The sequence below is a fragment of the Patella vulgata genome, chromosome 8 (genome assembly GCF_932274485.2).
Source record: "Patella vulgata chromosome 8, xgPatVulg1.2, whole genome shotgun sequence".
NCBI classification, from domain to species: Eukaryota; Metazoa; Mollusca; class Gastropoda; family Patellidae; genus Patella; species Patella vulgata.
In genome coordinates, this window is record NC_065886.2 from 48,888,391 (window position 1) to 48,908,372 (window position 19,982).

Genomic DNA, 19,982 nt, shown 5'->3' on the forward strand with positions numbered 1-19,982 from the left:
TATATGACATCTGAAGCCTAAATAAAGACTTGCAATAATCAGATTTAGTTCTTGCATAATGTATGTTTAATGAAAACGTGTTAAATCTTTTAGTGACATTTAGTAGCCTAACTGGATAGAGTAAAAAAACTAAATGGGAAACAGCTACTAATATTATTTAGGTGACGTTAACGGTCACTCCACTGGCTTCCAGTGCAAGCAAGAATCGACTTTAAATTGATGTCTCTCACATATCAATGCATATAGGCCTAATGTGAAATGCCATCTTATCTGAAAGAACTGGTGGTACCTTACATGCCATCGAAAAATCTAAGATCAGGTAATAAAAACAACCTTTGTCGTCCCAAAATTAAGCTAAGCCCCTTGGAGCTCGCTCATTTAGTGTTGTTGCTGCCAATATGTGATACTCGCTACCTGAAAATCTTCGATCCAGTCCATCATTAGAATCCTTTAAATCCAGATTGAAAACATACTTTTTTGAAAAATATTTGCAAGAGTGATTGTGTGGGGTTTTTTTTGGAGCGCTATGAGCACGACTATATGTGGAATTAGCGCGATATAAATGGACTTATTATTATTATTATTATCAAGCTAAGCGTGTTCCTGTGCAATTAATTGGTGTTAATACGACTTTATTTTACAGATTTAGAATTTCTAGCACTTCGAAAAAATAATAATGATAAAAAAATGTGGGTATTTTCGATATACTGGTTGACTCGTCAACTCGGACGCTACAAGGGACGAAACCGCTATTTACTATTTTCAGTGCTTATAAATATAAGACACTCGAAGTGTATATGACAAAAATGCATCGATTAATATTGATTCCGAGGATATGTTATATTTTACAAACCCTTGTATGAATGACACTAAAAAAGCATTGTGTGTCCTGGTAGTGTTATTATCATCAGAAAGTTTGTAGAAATATGACAATATCTACTCGACCCGTAATTCATTTTCAGGTCATTTACAGCGATCTTGTTTCGCGCATGCGTAAATTTACCCTGGGAACCTGAGATGTGTTATAAACTAGGTCATATATCTCGCGTCAGCTGATTGTAAGGAATGTTGACGAGAGAAGTGAGATACGAAGGTAGTTCTTGTGAGTATACATTTTCTAATTATAATGTATTTCAGTTACACGTTGGCGTACTCCAGTCTGTCAAGTGATAATAAAGGATTATGCATTAATAACAGTATCATATGATTCAGTGCTGAGTGTAAAAGAATAATAGCTTTCGCTTCTCTGACCTCTGACATCGTCCAAACACAATAACCATATAACAAAAGGAACGAAACCCCTTCCCTTTACTAACCCCGACTACACCTCACCCAACCTCCTTGACATCTAAAATTAAAATACCCTAAGAAGAGATAAGGGTAGAACTAGGGTGGTGAACTTTATGTATATTACGCATATAGTATTAACTGATACTTCTTACATACGCAGATAGTGTGTAGCTGTATATATAATATATAGGATCTGAACTGTACATTCAACCATGGACCTTGAGGTCCATGATTCAACTGAGCAGAAAACTACTAAACAAGTAATATGAAATTATGATCCACGCACCATTGCAAACTTGAACTACGAAGGGTGCCTTGATATGTGCCTTAAATAGAATGATTGTTTATTATTATTGAAGCGATTGTACGATTTGGTTTAGCAGGCTTTATATGTACATGTAATTCATCTAGACTGAAAACACATTTCTTTGTCCTATTTCTATAACTTATACACTGTGACATAAGAGGCGTGTAAGGCTACTGGTGGTTTTCTATTGATATGATTTAATCTGTAATTAGTCATTTCAGTGATCATGGAAGTAGATAGAGGTTAATAACCTGTGCATAGCAACCGCTGTCAAATACACGTGTTTCTCAATTTATTTTCAATCAAGACAATCGATCGTACGCTGTGTATATCTAAGCTAGCTTATGACTAATATACTAATGACCTCCCGTCAATATATGAAATACGTGTACTTAGAACAAAATCTTTATTGTTTAACGACGTTACGATCAGGATTCCCGTGTTTTCGGGATTGAAAAAGTCTGGATAATCCTTGTTGAAACTCAATTATAAACAATAATTACTTTCCATACATGTGTGTCCTGTGTATTTTTATGATATTCAAACAAAACATTATCTCTGGCATCTAGGAAAAAAACCACCAAAAAACAAACACCAAATAAAGCGTGATTTGTGTTGAAGGGATGATGATAAGGCCTTAATTATTTGTTCGGCTGGGGGGGAGGGGTGTCCGAATGGTTAGCGCGTGCGCGTTAATGCGTTGTATCATAAGGCCTGTCAATGAGTCAACTGGCGTGGTTTCGGTTCCCCCGTCCATCCTCGTGGGTTTTCTCTAGGTTTCCTGCCACTGCTAAAGACCCCTACGCGCATATGTTAGTCCCGAAATTAAAGGGCTAATGTAGTTATAAAAAGTCGCATATCAGACGTCAGTATTTCTACAAATGTGCGCACCATATCTGAAAATAAATATGGTCGCCTCAGTAATTAATTTCAACAAAAGAGAAAGGCCACCCCATTCCTGTCGGTCTTCTTACCATCAAAAGTAAGATTATCTTGCGTCATTGTATCACATTGTCAATTGTATCACATTATCACATTCTAGCAGTGGTTTCAACTATTAAAACACAAAAACAAATTCATATCTTCAATTGAACTACAGTTTATCTATTTTTTGGCATTCATTCAGTCATTGTGAATTCAATTATTCTAATAAACATGCAGTTTATCAATGAGATGCGACCTTGACTATTATAGATAGACTTGATATTTGACAGATAGACTTGGTATCCGACAGATATGTTTTCTCCGAGGAGTCATTTCATAAGGGAGTGCGCAAAACAAGGTCTTATCATCGATTCAACTGACGTGGAGAGACACTGGAATGCACCCCGTCACCCTCCCTTTCTTTGTAAAATCACTTTGAATAGAAATTTCTAAGTAAGAACGTACCTGCCATTAAGCACATTTCAGTAAGGTTATTCGCGATAATCGCCCAGATAAGATAACCTCAAACACAAGCTATGCGTACAAGTTATCAATAATGAAGACATTATGTGTCGGTTTGAAATGTGTTCAAATAAACATTCAACTTACTGACAGTTTTGCAATTTTGTAACAGGTTATTTTGCATCAGCAATTAGGTCGTTTTGGGAGCAACATGAAGTATGGTTTGTTTAAATATTTATATTGAGGTCTTTAGAACTGGGAATAACCCCGAGTACCGGGGCGTTAGGCAGGCGATCCTACAAATTGTCACGTACCAGCGCTGGGATGGAAACCATGACTTGCTTATATAGATCGTATAATGTACAGCGCACTCGATCAATCAGTTATTTATTATTTTTATAACTTTACTATGCAATAATTATGAACTGGGGACTTTAGGACTTATACAGTATTTGTCAGCAATGTTAATATACCAAATAAAATAAGAAGTGGTATCAGTTGTTCTAGAAAAAGCAAGCATTATCTTATCTCGACTACAAGACTTGCAACTATGTTTAGTTATTTGGGGCGACGTTGCCCGATAACTGTGAAGGGACCAGCAGCAATCACCTACCTAGCTGTTTAGATTTAAAAACACAATGTGAACTGAAAGCGGACATTGAATTATAGCGTAAAACATAGATATAATATCTTGTGATAATGAGTCACGGATGATAATATACATGTGATAATAATAACTTTGTATATGATGTCAACTATCGATCACAATCCAACCTTTATTATTAAATATGTAGCTCATTAATGTAAGCTGTGGCGAATGAACAAATCATTTTAATCACTGGTCCAGTCTAATAGACAATTATTCAACCTGACATCCAACAACTTTACAACAAATGGCAAAACACAAAGTACAGACTACCAAACCTCGCACGATATTCTATGTTGTTGAGGAAAGAGGGGGGGGGGCGGGTGGATGACCGAATGGTTAGCATGTGCGCGCTGTATCATAAGGCCTGTCATTAAGTCAACTGTCGTGGTTTCAAATCCCCGGTGTACGTGACAAGAAGTAGGGTTGCCTGTCCAACCTCGTCGGTTTTCTCCTGGTCCTCCGGTTTCCTCCCACTTCTAAAGACCCCTACGCGCAAACGAATTATTGAATTAAAATAAAACCATATGTTAGTCCCGAAATGACCTAGTATGTGTCGAGTGGACGTTAAACACCCCTCTCTCCCTCTCTCTCTCTCTCTCTCTGTGTGTTGAGGAAAGCTTTGATACGATCTACTGTCGCTTTAAAGACGAATTTTGGAGATGATTAAGAAAAGAAAGAATTGTGTATTTGGAATGATACGACTAGACCGGTACAGTGTGACAACAGCTCTTGAAAATTTTGCAAATTTTATCTATGAGACGAGTTTATCAGAGATAATTGATATAATGTGTCTTATTAGGATTGTATTACATACTTGACACGCTATAGACAATTGGGTGACTTTAACACGTAATTTGAAATAATGTCGCCGTTTTCAAACCATTGTAAAAATTTGTTTCGTGTTCCAGTATATTGTTTTGCATTGCTGTTGCCCAACATAGATGGTTTTAGGTGTTACTATAGATTATGTATGGCTCCTTTGGAAGATAATAAATTTTATAAATTAAATTTTCAATAAAGTCACTGAACGTAATTCCTTGTCTGTATAACTATAATCGTTTTCTATATTGAGAATGCTAACTAGGGACAGTTTGTGGAAATACTTACACATAGTCAAAGTAGAAAAGTTACCTTATTAGAAATATGTAGACTTAGTTTGAAGTAATGCTGGTATACCATTTTAAATGTGCTGTATCAATCTGATTAAAAGACATATCCTGTTTCGTTTCGTTTTTTATAGTTCAAAATTTCGTTTTACCCGTCTTCACTACACTAGGATCTGGAAGAGTGGTTATATTACCGGCGTTTTGGTGAAATGGGGGATTAGCCAATGAAACGGTCTGTTACGGTCTGAAACGTCAACGCCGATTGATTAATCAATGCTTGACGTCATAGGGTCAAAAGCCGCCCGTACGACCCCTGACACTACCTTCCAGTACAACTTGTCAGATCTCCATGTAGTGTAGGCCATCGAAAGTATTAAAAGGAACGAAACGAAATATTGGTTTTTTATTTTGATTAGATTGGGTGTTGTATTAAACGGCATGGCCAAAAGTACACCTTTTAAAAAATGGAAATGATGGTGTATTCGCTGAGGTGAAACCTATGCGCGTTTAACTGATAGGTGTCGAAACAATGGGCGTTAGTGGAAACCAAAGAGAATATTGAATTGTAACCGATCTTAAGAATAATTTGCTAACATTGGAGACTTTACATAATTTTGATGACGCTGTAGATGCAAAAGTGATTTTAATCGGTACTTTTAAATTGTCTCCACTCTTGTACGTAGGTCCGAGTGTGCGTCATAGTTTTTGTGATTATTTTTCAAACTTCCTGTGCTTGTTCAACTGTTCTTGCTTTAGTGAGTCAGAGAGCTTTCCAAATTTGCTCCCGGTGTTATCCGAGAAAGTTCCTCGGGATCTTCCGGTGTGGTTTATCCGTTTCAGTGGTGCAAGTTTCGAGTGCCTGGTAGGGATGAGCGTTTAGCCGTCTGGACGGGACGGAAAACCGAGGTCCCGTATACTTGTTTGCGTGCTCGTAAACGCAAACCCTGATGCTTGGAATTCGAAATAAGAATGGGCCATAGTTCCGCTGTCTGGTTAAAATCTCCTCATATCACACTGCATGGCGTATGCCCATCTTCATTAGCACAGTTGCTGCAGTAGGCCTATCATAGGTGTAGGAGCCAGATTCGGTGAACCGTACTTTTTTCGGGCAATGTATTTCCGTTTTCCGGGCACACCAGAGAATGAGACCATCACGGAAATATAATTGTATAATTGTGAAATGACAATGTTTCGGGCAAATAGCCTCAGCCCCGCTATAACCCCCCCCCCCTTAAACTGAGAATGGCCACCTACACCTATGTGTGTATAGTAGGACGTTAAACCACATTTCATTGCTAACTGGCCATGAAGAAAGTTTGAACGACATTGTTTTATATACCCATTCGAAGTATTGTTCATTGACCTTTTGGATATTCCCAGAATAAATACTCCAAAAGTCCAATTTAAAAACTACACTGTGAACTGAACCTTCCGCTATAAACCAATAAGGCCTTTGTACTTTGGATATTGCGTTGAGCGAAATATGTCAAGCACATTTGATCTTAATCAGTAGTCAAAATGTGAAGACCTGTGGACGAATTCGGCAAAATCAAGTAACATGTGGTATCTTACAGTATCCCAGTATTGCAAAGATATCCATTTTCTAATGCAAGAAAATCACAGGACATTTATACCCTTTACCACACTGTACAATGTTTTTAATCTGCATTTAGAAACAAACCCCAAACAGCAAAACTATGAATTACTGCCTTTAATCATGACAGTACTGATAACAGATTATAATTTGATCTGAATATGAATTCGTTTCCCGTAAATGTAAATCAATAAGTCAACATAAAGCCTCTAATCCCCTAATCCCTTGCAATCTACAACATTGTGGAAGTTAATATTGGTCCAAACATGGTTCAATTCCATTCAGTATTTATAAAGTTATGTTGAATTCAAAATGCGTCAACATTCAGCATTAACTGCAGACGATATGGGATGTGGTCAGCATCAACTGCAGACGATGTGGGATGTGGTCAGCATCAACTGCAGACGATGTGGAATGTGGTCAAAAACAGCTAGCATCACCCAAAACAGTCACTGTAATCTGTTTTATGAGATTACGTGAAAGCCAGGAGATGTTTTTGTATTATTTTCTTAATAAAATGTTAAAGAATCAATCTAAATATATTTTAACATTGACCGAAAAATGGAAATTGCAATCAGTGACTTGAGACTTTTGTTTACGATATATTTCTCTTCTTCTCATTATGTAAAGAGGTCGGTTAGCATGACCGGTCAAGTATGACTGCTAAAGTTCACTATACTTGTTCAGTGTCAGTTTAACAACACTGGGCAGAAAAATGTTGTAAAACTCGTATGTATGCTTATATGTCGTAAATATGTTAACCTATTATCCTTTGTATGAGATATTGTATATCTGTGCCGTAAGCTATAATATATTACAATATTGTAAATGTAACTGAGAATAGTCTGTATCATATCGTGCCGTGTTTGATAAGTCAGCGTAAGTAATATTATATAGATAAGAAAGATTTAGTATCTTATCTAGAAAAGATAAGTTATTATTGTCTCAATATATTAGCAAAATTGTAACAGACACGTGACATATTGTCGGGTGTTTCGACTGAAATATTCATCAATTTATGGAAATGAAGTTAAACGATTATGAAAACGTGTAGTAAACCTGTTATGACATGACCGACATATAACTAAAAGCGTTAAGAGAGCAGAGCGAGTCCTATATATGGTGACCCAAGGTTTAGGATTCTGTCTCTAACAATTTAGCTTTTAAATATTGATTTAATATGATGATGTTTAGTTATATCACCAGGTTGAATCAGTGTTTACAAAAATCTCTGTAAGAACAATTCGGCCGCTCATATGCTTTTATTATAGCCGAATCAGAAGTTATAGTACCAACAATTGACAACGCTTGTGCCTATGGCTGTCGAACCAACGCCAAACTGACATATTTCACTTAGTTAAAGTAAGCGGTACCGTACATTTCTTTTATGTACCTTTTATTAGTTATATTGTTAAAGCAATCGGCACTAATATTCTTCACCGGTCCTTAACAATCTTGCATCATGTGTCACTTTCCTGCAATTTTACTAATTTTATCATTTTTTTTTTTTTCATTTTTTTTATTTAGGTCGAGCAGCATGATGGTTTGTAGAAATCTAGTGTAATCTATTTATTAATACAGATTGGACGACAGACGGACATTGTCTATCATGGGTAGGAAAGCAAGCAAGAAAGAAATCAAAAGGCCAGTGGCTGACGATATAGCGAGTGATGAAGACCTTAGTAGATATATACCAACACCGCCTGATGGAGGATGGGGATGGGTTATTGTTTTTGCCTCTTTCATTAGCAATTTCATAGTTGATGGTATTTGCTACACGTTTGGTATTTTCTTACTCGAGTTTACCCGAGCGTTTAATGCACCAAGAAGTAAAATATCGCTTGTTGGTTCACTGCAAGCGGGCATGTATCTTTGTGCAGGTAAGTAACTTTAACACACATATCTCGACTAACACCGGAAGCGAACCCAATACCTCCTGGTTGGCAATCCAGCGTCCTACTTACTGAGTCTTCTTGACTCCCAGTATTAGATAACCACTCAAGGGATACACAAGAATGGTCTGTTATCACAGCTTGTCGCCATTTCACGATTCAATTATTATTGCTTTGCATACTGTCAGTCATACACTTTGTTTGAGGTGTCTTTAATTAAAACTTATTCTATATTTTATGAGTGTTAATTTTCGACAATGAAATGTTTTTCAGGGCCTATTGTAAGTGCTCTTACTAACAGGTTTGGATGTAGGCCTGTCACAATAGTTGGAAGTATTATAGCAACAATAGCATTTTTATTAGCCACTCTATCACCTTCCGTTGAGATACTTATTTGTACATATGGTCTTCTAGGAGGTAAGCACATATATATACAACATGCATTTGTATGTACATAGGCGCACGAGCTGGGGGGCGCCCGCCCCCCCATTTTTGGCACCAAATGCTGGGAAAATTTGGGCACACATTTGTACTTTGTAAAAGTTGTATAAAAAAATATTGTGTTCTTGAATGTGTCCAATTTAACAGCGAATTTATTATTATTATGTAACATACTAAGAACCTAACTACATTTTTTGGGCACCAGCCACAACCGCCCCCCCCCAGTCAAAAATTTCCCCGTACGCCTATGTGTATGTACACAACCGCGAAGATACAAGGGATACTACAATCTGACTAAAATACAGATCTATATTTCGTTTCGTTTTTTTATACTTTCGATGGCCTACACTACATGAAGATCTGACAAGTTATAGCGATAGGTCACGTCAGGGGTCAAAAGACCGATTTATGACCCTATGATGTCAGACATTTGATTAACCAATCAGCATTGATGTTACTAGTGGATTACCAACAGTTCAGTGCAAAACACGCCTGAAGCTCGCCGTGACAGACCTTTTCATTGGCTTATCCCTGACACCATTCAGAACACGGGTTAAATAACAACTCTTCCAGATCCAAGTGTAGTAAAGACAAGTAAAACGAAATTTTAAACTATAAAAACGAAACGAAATAGGATCTGTGTTTTAACCAGATTGGGGATACTACGATATTCTTTTTCTCGGGGGGGGGGGGGGATAACGGCTTGCAAAGGCATGAACCACCTTTCTACTACATATTTTGTGAGTTTTGTCATCTTGCCTGAACTTCCCACCAATTTTAACGTAGATTACTGACCCGTAATCAAGATCCCGGAAGTAACCCACGAAATTGAAATCATTTGTTGTTACCCATAATTCATCTCAAAGATTTGTTATATAACATTGTTGTATGATATTGTGAGGAGATATCAGTTTGAAATCAGCTATTCATCAAATAAACAGATTGCCATCAAATCAGATACTGTAGGTGCATCACATTTTAAACGATATTTATAGTTTTGGAATCTTCAGATAGTTGGATGACAATGGCAAAGATTTCTATGTTAAAATTATATTTGGAATCTGTTTAACCATTTCTAAAATTGATGTACAGCAACACTGTTCTTTATAAATTAGTAATCTTAACCTGTTACTTTTATACGCCCATATTGAAATAATAATATGGTCATATTGTCGTCACTCCCGTCTGTCCCGAGCTTGTGGTAGTTCTAGGTATAAAGTTATCACACGTTTAACTTGACATTTATGTGCCATGTTGATGTCCATGTGCCATTATAAAATTTTTGCCCCTTGGCTTAGTTTATTTGTTGGCCAGCAACATGGAGGACGTAGCTGCTTTGGGCGTATGTTTCGTTACCTGGGAACCTATCTTTAGTATCATTTGAATGATCCAGTTACCTACAACGCATTTAATGACAGTCAGGACGACAAAGGTTCGATGGGTTTATGTTTCGTCGCCTGACAACCAATCTGATTACAACACAGATCCTATTTCGTCTCGTTTTTATAGTTCAAAATTTCGTTTTACTTTAAGCAAAAACACGGTCAAATATTTTGCAATAGAAATTTGTGAAGGTATTTACCCTTTTTGGTTTGACATTTACTACAATAATGCAGTACTCTACAATTTTTATACGCCCACATTGAAATGTGGTCGTATGTTGTCGTTAACACTGTCGGTGATCGCCCGTAGTCCACCAGTACTAGAGGCTAAGTTAATATCCCATTTTCTCTTACTTTATAAACAGTGTTTAAGGTCATGAGACGTAGACTCCTATTGATTTTAAACGACTTCCGATAATTAGGCCAGAGTTATGGCCCTTGCTCGCTTTTGAAAATCTTGTGGGCGCTGTAGAGAATTGACTTAAAGTTTATACACAGCGTTTAAGGTCATGTGACGAAGAAGCTGACCACTCGACAACGACTTAGCTGCTGTGGGCGTATGTTTCGTTGCCAGGCAGCCTATATTTGATTGTGAATTGAGGGCCATCATTATTCACATTATATTGCAGCAATCATGTTATGGCTGTTTTAATTACATGAAATTATATTTTATAGGTTTTGGATTTGGAATGATGTATTTGCCGGCTATTGTTAGTGTTGGTTTTTATTTTGATCGAAAACGAGCAATGGCTACAGGCATCGCTGTATGTGGATCTGGTGTGGGCACCTTTGTGTTTGCACCGTTGTCCAAATTTCTTCTGGATATATATGATTGGAGCAATGCATTAATGTTGTTATCGGGAATAGTTTTAAATGGGTGTGTTTGTGGTATGTTAATGCGTCCTCTGAAAGTTACAAAAAAACAATTGAATACCACCAATTCGATACCAAATGGTACAAGTAAGGAGGAACGATTAAAAGCCCTATTTAAGAGCATCGAGACTAAAAAAGATGTCGGTGCGGTAGCGTATTCCTCAGTCCCAAATATAGTTATAACACGTGTTGATCAGACGACCGATAACACTGATCTGGATATTCAAAAAGAAGTACCAGAAATTTTGACCGTTGCCGAAGGCACTAGCTCTAAGAAATCAGAAGAGTCCCCATTGGTAACGGTTGCTTGTGTCAACGTTGAAGATAAGATAAGAGAAGAAAATCTAAGAAGACGAAATGTCGATCGAACTTTTATTTCTGATGCTAATATACATAAAATTAAAGACGAGTTAGCGAGGCCTATGTATAGAAAGGATATTTTCTATAGTGGAAGTATTATGAATATTCCCCAGTATAGTCGATCCCAACATGATATGAAAACTTATATTAAAAGTGTTACCAGTATTCCCGGAAACATGGTAGAGAGCGAGGTACCCGAGTCCCATTTTTTCTTATGCAAATGTCTCCCTCCATCGGCTCGAGACGCCATGGAACAAATGTTAAATGTCTCTATTTTGAAAAATGTGCCTTTCCTGTTAATTTGTTTCGGCAACATAATGGCGATGATTGGGTTTTATGTACCTTTTGTGTACGTTGTTGATCGTGCCATTGGACTTGGAATTGAGCCGCATAAGGCCTCGTTTTTACTTTCTATCATAGGTTAGTATAATATCATATTTACAGTATTTAAAGATGCCCTGTGTGTGTGTGAGAGAGAGAAATGGGATTTTACGTCCACTCGACACAAACTAGGTCATTTCGGGATTAACATATGGTTCAATTTTATTTCAAGAATTCGCTTACGCGCAGGGGTCTTTAGCTGTGGGAGGTAACCAGAGGACCTGGAGAAAACCCACGAGATTGGATAGGCGATTCTACTCCTTGTCACGCACAACCGGGGAATCGAAACCACGCCAGTTGACAGACCATTCGTCCAACCACCCTCCCACACAAACCGTGTAGTGTGATGATATATTCAAACTAATTTATCTATTAAAGGTTTGCTTTATTCCCTCTTAAAACATACATCCAAGCTGTAAAGTCTATTTAAGTATTTTAACCAATCTTGTGTTGTCACGTGACTTGTGGTCCATTTACCATAAATATCGAATTCTAAGTAAATTCTTGTATTACCCTCTGCCAACTTCTTTAATCGCAAAGTATGCAGTACGTTTAAGTCTCTCACTGCAAAACCTCTAGCCATTCGACCAACACATCTTACTTCATTCAAGCAGACTCGGTTAGTGAACCCATTCAAGTTTTGTCCTGTGTGCACTTCATGGGTGTTTTTCAGGGAATCCAGTATTTTTCTAGTAAGATTGCGGTGTCTCTACTATACCAAATATGCAATACTTTATTGTAAATAAATGCCCTAAAAGCACTTCCTTTACGTAATAAAAACAAATCAGGTATGGTAAAAATTCATTTTTTTTAACAGGTATAACTAACACAATCGGAAGAGTTTTAGCTGGTGTTTTATCTGATTTTACTAAAGGTCGAAGTTTATTAATCAACAATGTATTTATGCTGATGTGTGGTATTTCTACCCTGTTATGTCCATTCTGTGATACATATATTACATTATGTATTTTTACAGCAGTATTTGGTCTGTGTGTAGGTGAGTTCACAGTTTACAACATATATAGATATATAACAATAGAAACTATCAAGTGGGGAAGTAACAAGTGCATTCAAAAAGGATGTTTTGCATCTAAAAAGAAAAATTTGCTCACTTTCCAGTATTTCTTACATTAAACAAATGGTATTATAATAATGTCGAATACATCTGCAAACATTTAGTATGAACATAAAGGATACATGCTTAATTTATCCCTTAATTTCAATAAATGTGTTTACAGTATTTTTAGGGGTTATATTCTGTACAGCTAGAGAGAAACATAGGTTTTTTAATCTTAGAAAACCAAGTAGATATGACAATCTGATTAAAATACAGATCTATATTTCGTTTCGTTTTTTTTATATACTTTCGATGGCCTACACTACATGAAGATCTGACCGGTTGTAGTAATAGATCGCGTTAAAGGTCATACGAGTGGCTTTGACCTTATGACGTTAGACATTTGATCAACCAATCAGCATTGATGTTTCTAGTGGTGTTGTAACAACCAACAATCTAAATATTACTTCAGACTCGGGAATACTAGATTCCGGACTTTATCATAAATATTTATTCTGTAACGTAAATTATTTTAATTTCTTAATTTCAGGTGTATATATATCTTTGTCATCTATTATATTATGTGATTTACTGGGTTTAGAACAGTTAACCAGTGCTTTTGGATTATTAACATTAGCTCGTGGTTTGTCGTCTGCTGCAGGGCCGCCTATTGCAGGTATCTATTGATTGGTTTAACATGTTACCCCAAAAGCCAATTTCACCTCTTACTATATGTTAGTTTCAAATTGCTCGTAGTGTTTGTGTTTGAAGAGACTTTTCTATTTTGAATGTGACAACCTACTGCAATTCTTTTCAGTAACACCTACAAGTAAATATAATTCTACTGGACACACCTTGGTCATGCAAAATAAAATTACATCCAGTTTTGGTGAATAGTCTTGAAATGCTGAAGTTAAGCTAGCTTATCTACTACTCACAACACGCCTTTTTCTACCAAAACGCCTTATTTTACCAACACGACCTATTCTATTGATACATGATGCCAAACGAGATGTACAACCAAACTGTTGGAGATCCTAAACATGACGTACACCCAAACAATTGGAGATTTGTAATCTCGATAATGTATGTGAGTTAATCACATATTACTATGTTTTATTTTATATCTTATGTATCTTACAGGTGCTGTTTATGATCGTACCAAAAGCTTTGACCCATCGTTTTTCCTAGGAGGAGCTATGATAGTTGGTGGGGCCTTGTTTCATTTTATTCTAATGCTGCCTTTTATGAAGCGATTTACTCCTGATAATGATATGGCATTAGATCAAGTGAATGGTATAGGCAGCGACGAGGAAGAGTCTCGAAATCTTACATCTCCATAATTCCATTCTTTTTGTGCACTTTAACATGAAGCACACATAATATTATTTGCTCAACCATTATTATAGTGTTATTTACATTCTGCGAATTTACAAAAATTTCCATATATTGTGGATTCATCTCGGTTTGCCTGTTGTTGTCCACCGTCTTTCGAAAAAAAACCCCATAGAACTATTTTAAATGATTCGTTCGTCCGTCTGTTCGTCAGTCTGCCCTACTCTCAAAATTTTGGAACACGATAACCCTGCTTCTAAATGAGGTAGAATGTTGAAACTTGATGTAGATCTTCATGTCATGACTGATTTTGACGGTGACCATTTTCTGTTTAGGCTAATCAGGGATAAGCTATTTGATTTGTCGATATTTTGAAACATCATAACTTAGATTCTAACTGGGTGGAAAAGGCGAAGCTTTCATCGTTGCATAAATACCATGCCTAAGTTTTTGTTCATGAACATTTTGAGACTTGGAACACCAACAAGGTTTTGAAACATCAATACCATTTTTTATCCCGAGGTTAAACAGAGTAACAGTAAACCAATGCCTTCTAAAAAGATAAATGTACAATTAATGAGTTTCATCTACATGTATTTATTTTGGGTTTAAAAGTGGCAACGTCAAGCTCACTGTTGTCGTGTTTAAATTTAACAAAAATAACTTACGCATTAAACATTATTTTTCAAAGTTAGCGGGTCAAAAATATTTTCCTTATTTATATTTAACAAAAAGAAAGAACGAAAAGTGACTTGGGCGACATAAACCAGGCCAAGATGCCATATTGAGCTCGATGTTCACGGACTGATATGAGTTAGCATGCAGCACTCCACTGCCGTGACAAGGACGATAACAATGACTTGAAATCAGTAGAAAGTAATGTGAACTTTACACGGCAATAACTTAGGTTAGGATTCGTCATTTTTAAAAGTAAAACTATTCTTTATTGTGCATTTCCCGAAATCCTATAATTGCCTCCGAGTCTGGAATATTGCGACTTTCAAGTATCGTGGGACTTTATAGGCACCTGTTTTTTGGTGGGTGTATGTTACGTTGACTGACAACTTGTTATTAAGATTAAGCTCATGAATTTTATTTAATATTTAAACGTATTCAAATTAATGTAAGCTCACCTGGCTTTATTTTATCAAGACCCAAATTTTATCATGACATTAAAAGTAGTTTTTGCACCGATCGTGTAAATCAGTATTATTGGCTATATGCAGTAACATGTTATTAAATGCTAAACTGTTTAAGTATGTAAGGACTATATGAGACTGTACTGTTTCTTTTGTACATTGTAATGATTCTATATTTTTATGGATATTTATAAAAACTGTAAAATAGAAATTGAATATCTATCTTATGTTTTATTATTTTCTGTTTATTGTTATAATTTTTAAGGTTTCAGGACATGATATCTGTTAAATGCCGGTCTCAAGGGAATTTATTTGATGTGATAAAATTGATGACAATTAATTAAAACTTTCTACTTCTCTTCATATTTTAACACAAAGAGATTTTATATATAAGAAGATATTTGTATATAATAACATTGACCCTGTATAATGAAGAGTATGTTGCCATTGTCTTCTATCATATTCTAATAAAAGTCTATATTATATGTATCTGTATTACTGCGACAAAAGATATCGTGCAAAATGGTAGCACATGCTGGAAATACAGAATTACTTATTGCTTTTACATGAATTTAGTAACATGATCAGACTGTGTGTCATTTTAAAACCTGATACTTAAAAAGACAACAGCTTATCCTCTCGGAAACGTTGATATCGACCAAACTGCTTGCAAACAATCGCATCTCAGTCGTGTTCACAAGCTTGAAAACAGACCGTTAAAAACTGTAGCCTTAGAATTTTGACAGTTCCATCGTATCAATAATCATTATCATGTCGTTTGGTGTCGCCACTACATGCGCAACGATTTCGAGTTCTTCTTTGGACGATGTGACAAAATTGTAAAGCCCAGTCTGCTGAATAAAATCACATTATTTACTTTGCCCTGGGCGTATAAATGTAGGGAGTAAAAGCTTTTATTAGAATTTTAATGTATCGGTCGCTTTTCAAGACCGTTTCCTACCATTTTTGGACCTCCAAACGGCAGGCTTTATATTATAAATCAAACGGTAGACTTTATATTTTAAATCAAACTAAAGGGGTTTTAGCGTCGTGTTTTGCCACCAGAGTAATGAGAACGGCCATACAGTGTACTATGGGTGAAATTCTACCCGTACTACACCGTTTCCACAAACTGTTCATTCATCTGTCTGGTTAAACTAACTACCGACTAAACTTTTTTCACTGTTCATGGGACTTCTACATAAATTTTCATTTGGCATTACCCATACGGAACCTAACTGATACATATATATTTTATGAATTTCAAACCAAAATAAAAAAAAAGTACTACACTGAATAAGAAATAATATGTATTGACACTATAACGCATTTCTTCGACATTTACCTTTACCGCTAAAAAGAAGCAATCCCACAGAATGACACCGATTTTAATGGTAAACGCTCTGCTGCACCATTTAACCAACGAAATCACAGAATGACATCTCGACAATAATGGTAAACTCTCCACTGCATTAGTTAACCGACGAATCCACAGCATTAATGGACCGACTGGGCTAATTAAGACGGGGATACGTCATCACCATACAGTGTTCTATGAGGGAAATTCAACTTGGATAGCGCTAATGAAGACCGTCATACGCCATACAGTGTACGCTATGAGGCAAATTCTACCCGGACAGCGGTGCTACGGCCTACTTATTTCAAATTTCAACTGACAAGGGTTCTTTTACGCGCTTGCCAACGTATACGGAGGCCCCCGATTTTATGTCATAAAACCTACCTGACATATGTACATCTGGATTTCCTTTTTGCGCCATTTATAACTTGCTCTTTCCGGTAGTGGACTTAACAAGTCTACCGGAAGTTAAAAACGTGTGTACTACGTCATCATAATGTGACTTTCTGCACACGTAATATAATATGTCAGTTTCCTTTCTCGGCGCGTGGAAATCGCCCATGTTTTTTGTGTGAACTTTAGTTTGTTTTCGGTAAATCCTTCTAGCATTTCTGCCTCTCGAAGGAAATTTGGAAGTGTTTCCCATTGATGAGGAAACAAGAACATTTTTACAAGTTCCATCAATGGATGATATGATAGAAGCCTGCTTAATTCAAAAGCATGGTCCGAATACATCTTTTGCTAAATCTGGTCGCTCATTATATAAACAACCTTACAGAGCGGTAGAGAAAGTGGCATATAGGGGACAGCAGGCAGCTTTTATGGATATCAGTATTCACCTTTATATCCAGCAGGCTTTGGGTGAACTCATGCAGCAATTTTTGGAAAGTCAGGATCTGAACTCTATAAAAGAGAAATTAGTACAGCAAATACAGAATTTTTTTGCTATGTCAGCAAAATATTTTTAGATCAGATAGGTAGAGTGGGGGCTTTCCACCATATTATGAGACGTTCGGTAGCCATGACTAACACGTCTCTTTTAGAAGTTGAAAATTCAAAGATTGTATCTATTTTGCCTCTTACAGGAGATGGTGTGTTCGGAGAAAAAGGACCAAAAGAAAGCCGTTCAAGACCTGTTACCCGATGTTCATCGTCGAGAGCGAAAGCGTAAGGGGCGTTCGTTAGTGAGTCTTTCCCAGCTAAACGGAGCGCATCTTTCCACCCATCTACTAGTAGGAAAATGCAATTTAATACAGGGTCTTTTCGCGCCCCAGCACAGAAGTTTACAAGTAGGCCTTTTGAAAGAAAGGGATCATATCCTAACAAAGGCTACCATAATACCCGCAAACCTTCCTTTACGGTCGGCTCTCATAGAAAAGGCACAACATAACAATGACGAGGTGAGTGTTTTAATGAGGTGCCCAGAAGTACCTGTTGGGGGCCGTCTTTCTCATTTTCTGGAACAATGGCAAGAGATAACTACAGACAAGTGGGTTTTATCAACCATAAAAGAGGGTTACAAACTGGAATTCCTTCAGTTACCTCCTTTCTTAGGAGTAAAGCACACTATTATGGGTGTGGACAATTTAAAACTTATAAAACAAGAAATTTCTTCTCTTTTGCAAAAGAATGCCATAGAGATTGTTCCAGAGAGGGAGAAAATGTAGGTTTTTACAGTACACTTTTCTTGGTTCCCACAAAGAACAGGGAGCTGAGACCGGTCATCAACCTACGTCTCTTGAACAGGTATCTCAAGAAAACTCATTTCAAAATGGATACTCTACGGAAAGTTTTGAATTTAGTCGAATCAAACGATTGGGCAATCTCAATCGATTTAAAAGATGCATACCTCCATATTCCTATTTTCCCAGACCACCGGAAATATCTTCGTTTTTGTGTAGAAACAAGGTGTATTAATTCAAAGTGTTATGTTTCGGCCCAACATCGGCACCTCGTGTCTTTACAAAACTTCTGTCGGTTGTAGCCGAAAATCTTCGCATTCAAAATATCAGAATGGCGTTTTACTTTGACGACCTTCTATTGATAGACAGTCAGAGGGAGAATCTTTTAATAAATCGAGAAAAGATTGTAGATCATCTGATTCGACTAGGTTTTATAATCAATCTAAAAAAGTCACAACTGGCACCATCCCAACAAATCGTTTATATAGGCGCCCTGTTTCGTCTAGACCAGGGCTTAGTTTATCCCACGTCAGAGAGGGTGAAAAATCTGTTTTTATCTGTTCAAAGTCTACTCAAAGATCAATGCACAGCAAGGCATTATCTACGTCTCTTGGGAATAATAGCGTCTTGTTTAGAGTTAATTCCAAATTCAAGACTAGCAATGAGACCTATTCAATTTCACCTTTTAGGTGTTTGGAAACCGGCAACAATGAGTTTAAATTTGAAGGTGCCTGTTTCCTCAAGTCTAAGATCACATCTGCAGTGGTGGTTACAGGAAGCAAACATTTTGAAGGGTCGCTCATTATGTCACATTCACCCTTCAATAACGATAACCACAGATGCCTCATTGAACGGCTGGGGAGGTCATGTCAACCATCTCTTTGTTCAAGGAGTTTGGTCGAAAACTCTGAGAACACGGCATATCAATTTTCTGGAATTGAAAGCAGTATACTTAACAATCAAACATTTTGTTCCAGTTCTTGTGAACAGAGATATACTAGTTCGTTCAGACAACACTACAGTGGTGCAATATCTAAACAAACAAGGGGGAACAAAATCTGCACAACTCTGTCAGGAAATGATGGAAGTGTGGAATTTAGTGTTCAAGACCAACATGGCTATACAGGCAGCTCATATAGCGGGGGTAAACAATACTTTAGCAAAATTCTATCAACAGAATGGTCACTGAATCAAGAATTAGTCAACATCATTTTTCGGAGGTGGGGATATCCGACCATAGATTTATTCGCGACTGCCTAAAATCGCAAGACTCTGATCTTTTGTTCGTGGATCCAGCATCCTCTGGCCCATGCAATAGATTCTCTGTCCATTCCGTGGACAAACATGTTCGGGTATGCTTACCCACCAATAAGTTTGATTCCGTTAGTGTTACGACACATTCAAAATTGTCAGTGATAGCAACGTGTTGGCCACGACAACCTTGGTATCCTATGGTGGCTGATTGGTATCATGTCGTAATGTCGTGATGTCGCCTTTCATAACGCGACAACCCGACAACCCGACATCACGACATTTCCACCCGACCTCACGACAACCCGACACCACGACATTTTTACCCGACATCACGACATTTTTACCCGACATTACGACACTAAAAATGTCGTGGTGTCGGGTTGTCGGGTTGTCGTGATGTCGGGTTGTCGGGTTGTCGTGATGTCGGGTTGTCGGGTTGTCTTGATGTCGGGTTGTCGCGTTATATCTTGACCATGTTGTACACCTCTATATTCGTT

At 37.1% G+C, this 19,982-nt stretch overlaps 1 protein-coding gene across 2 annotated transcripts; it reads left to right on the forward strand.

The window, feature by feature from the left end:
* Window positions 1–997: 997 nt before the first annotated feature.
* LOC126829631 (monocarboxylate transporter 2) lies at window positions 998–15,677 on the forward strand. 2 transcript variants are annotated; one of them, XM_050559614.2, is made up of 7 exons: window positions 998–1,102; window positions 7,860–8,212; window positions 8,498–8,641; window positions 10,723–11,700; window positions 12,479–12,658; window positions 13,269–13,394; window positions 13,862–15,677. In XM_050559614.2, exons 2-7 carry the CDS (start codon window positions 7,942–7,944, stop codon window positions 14,059–14,061), a joined length of 1,899 nt encoding a protein of 632 aa, XP_050415571.1. In that variant the 5' UTR covers window positions 998–1,102; window positions 7,860–7,941; the 3' UTR covers window positions 14,062–15,677. The 2 variants fall into 2 exon arrangements, with proteins under 2 accessions (XP_050415571.1, XP_050415570.1); XM_050559613.2 differs by lacking the exon at window positions 998–1,102 and adding an exon at window positions 7,117–7,211.
* The last annotated feature ends 4,305 nt before the right edge of the window (window positions 15,678–19,982 follow it).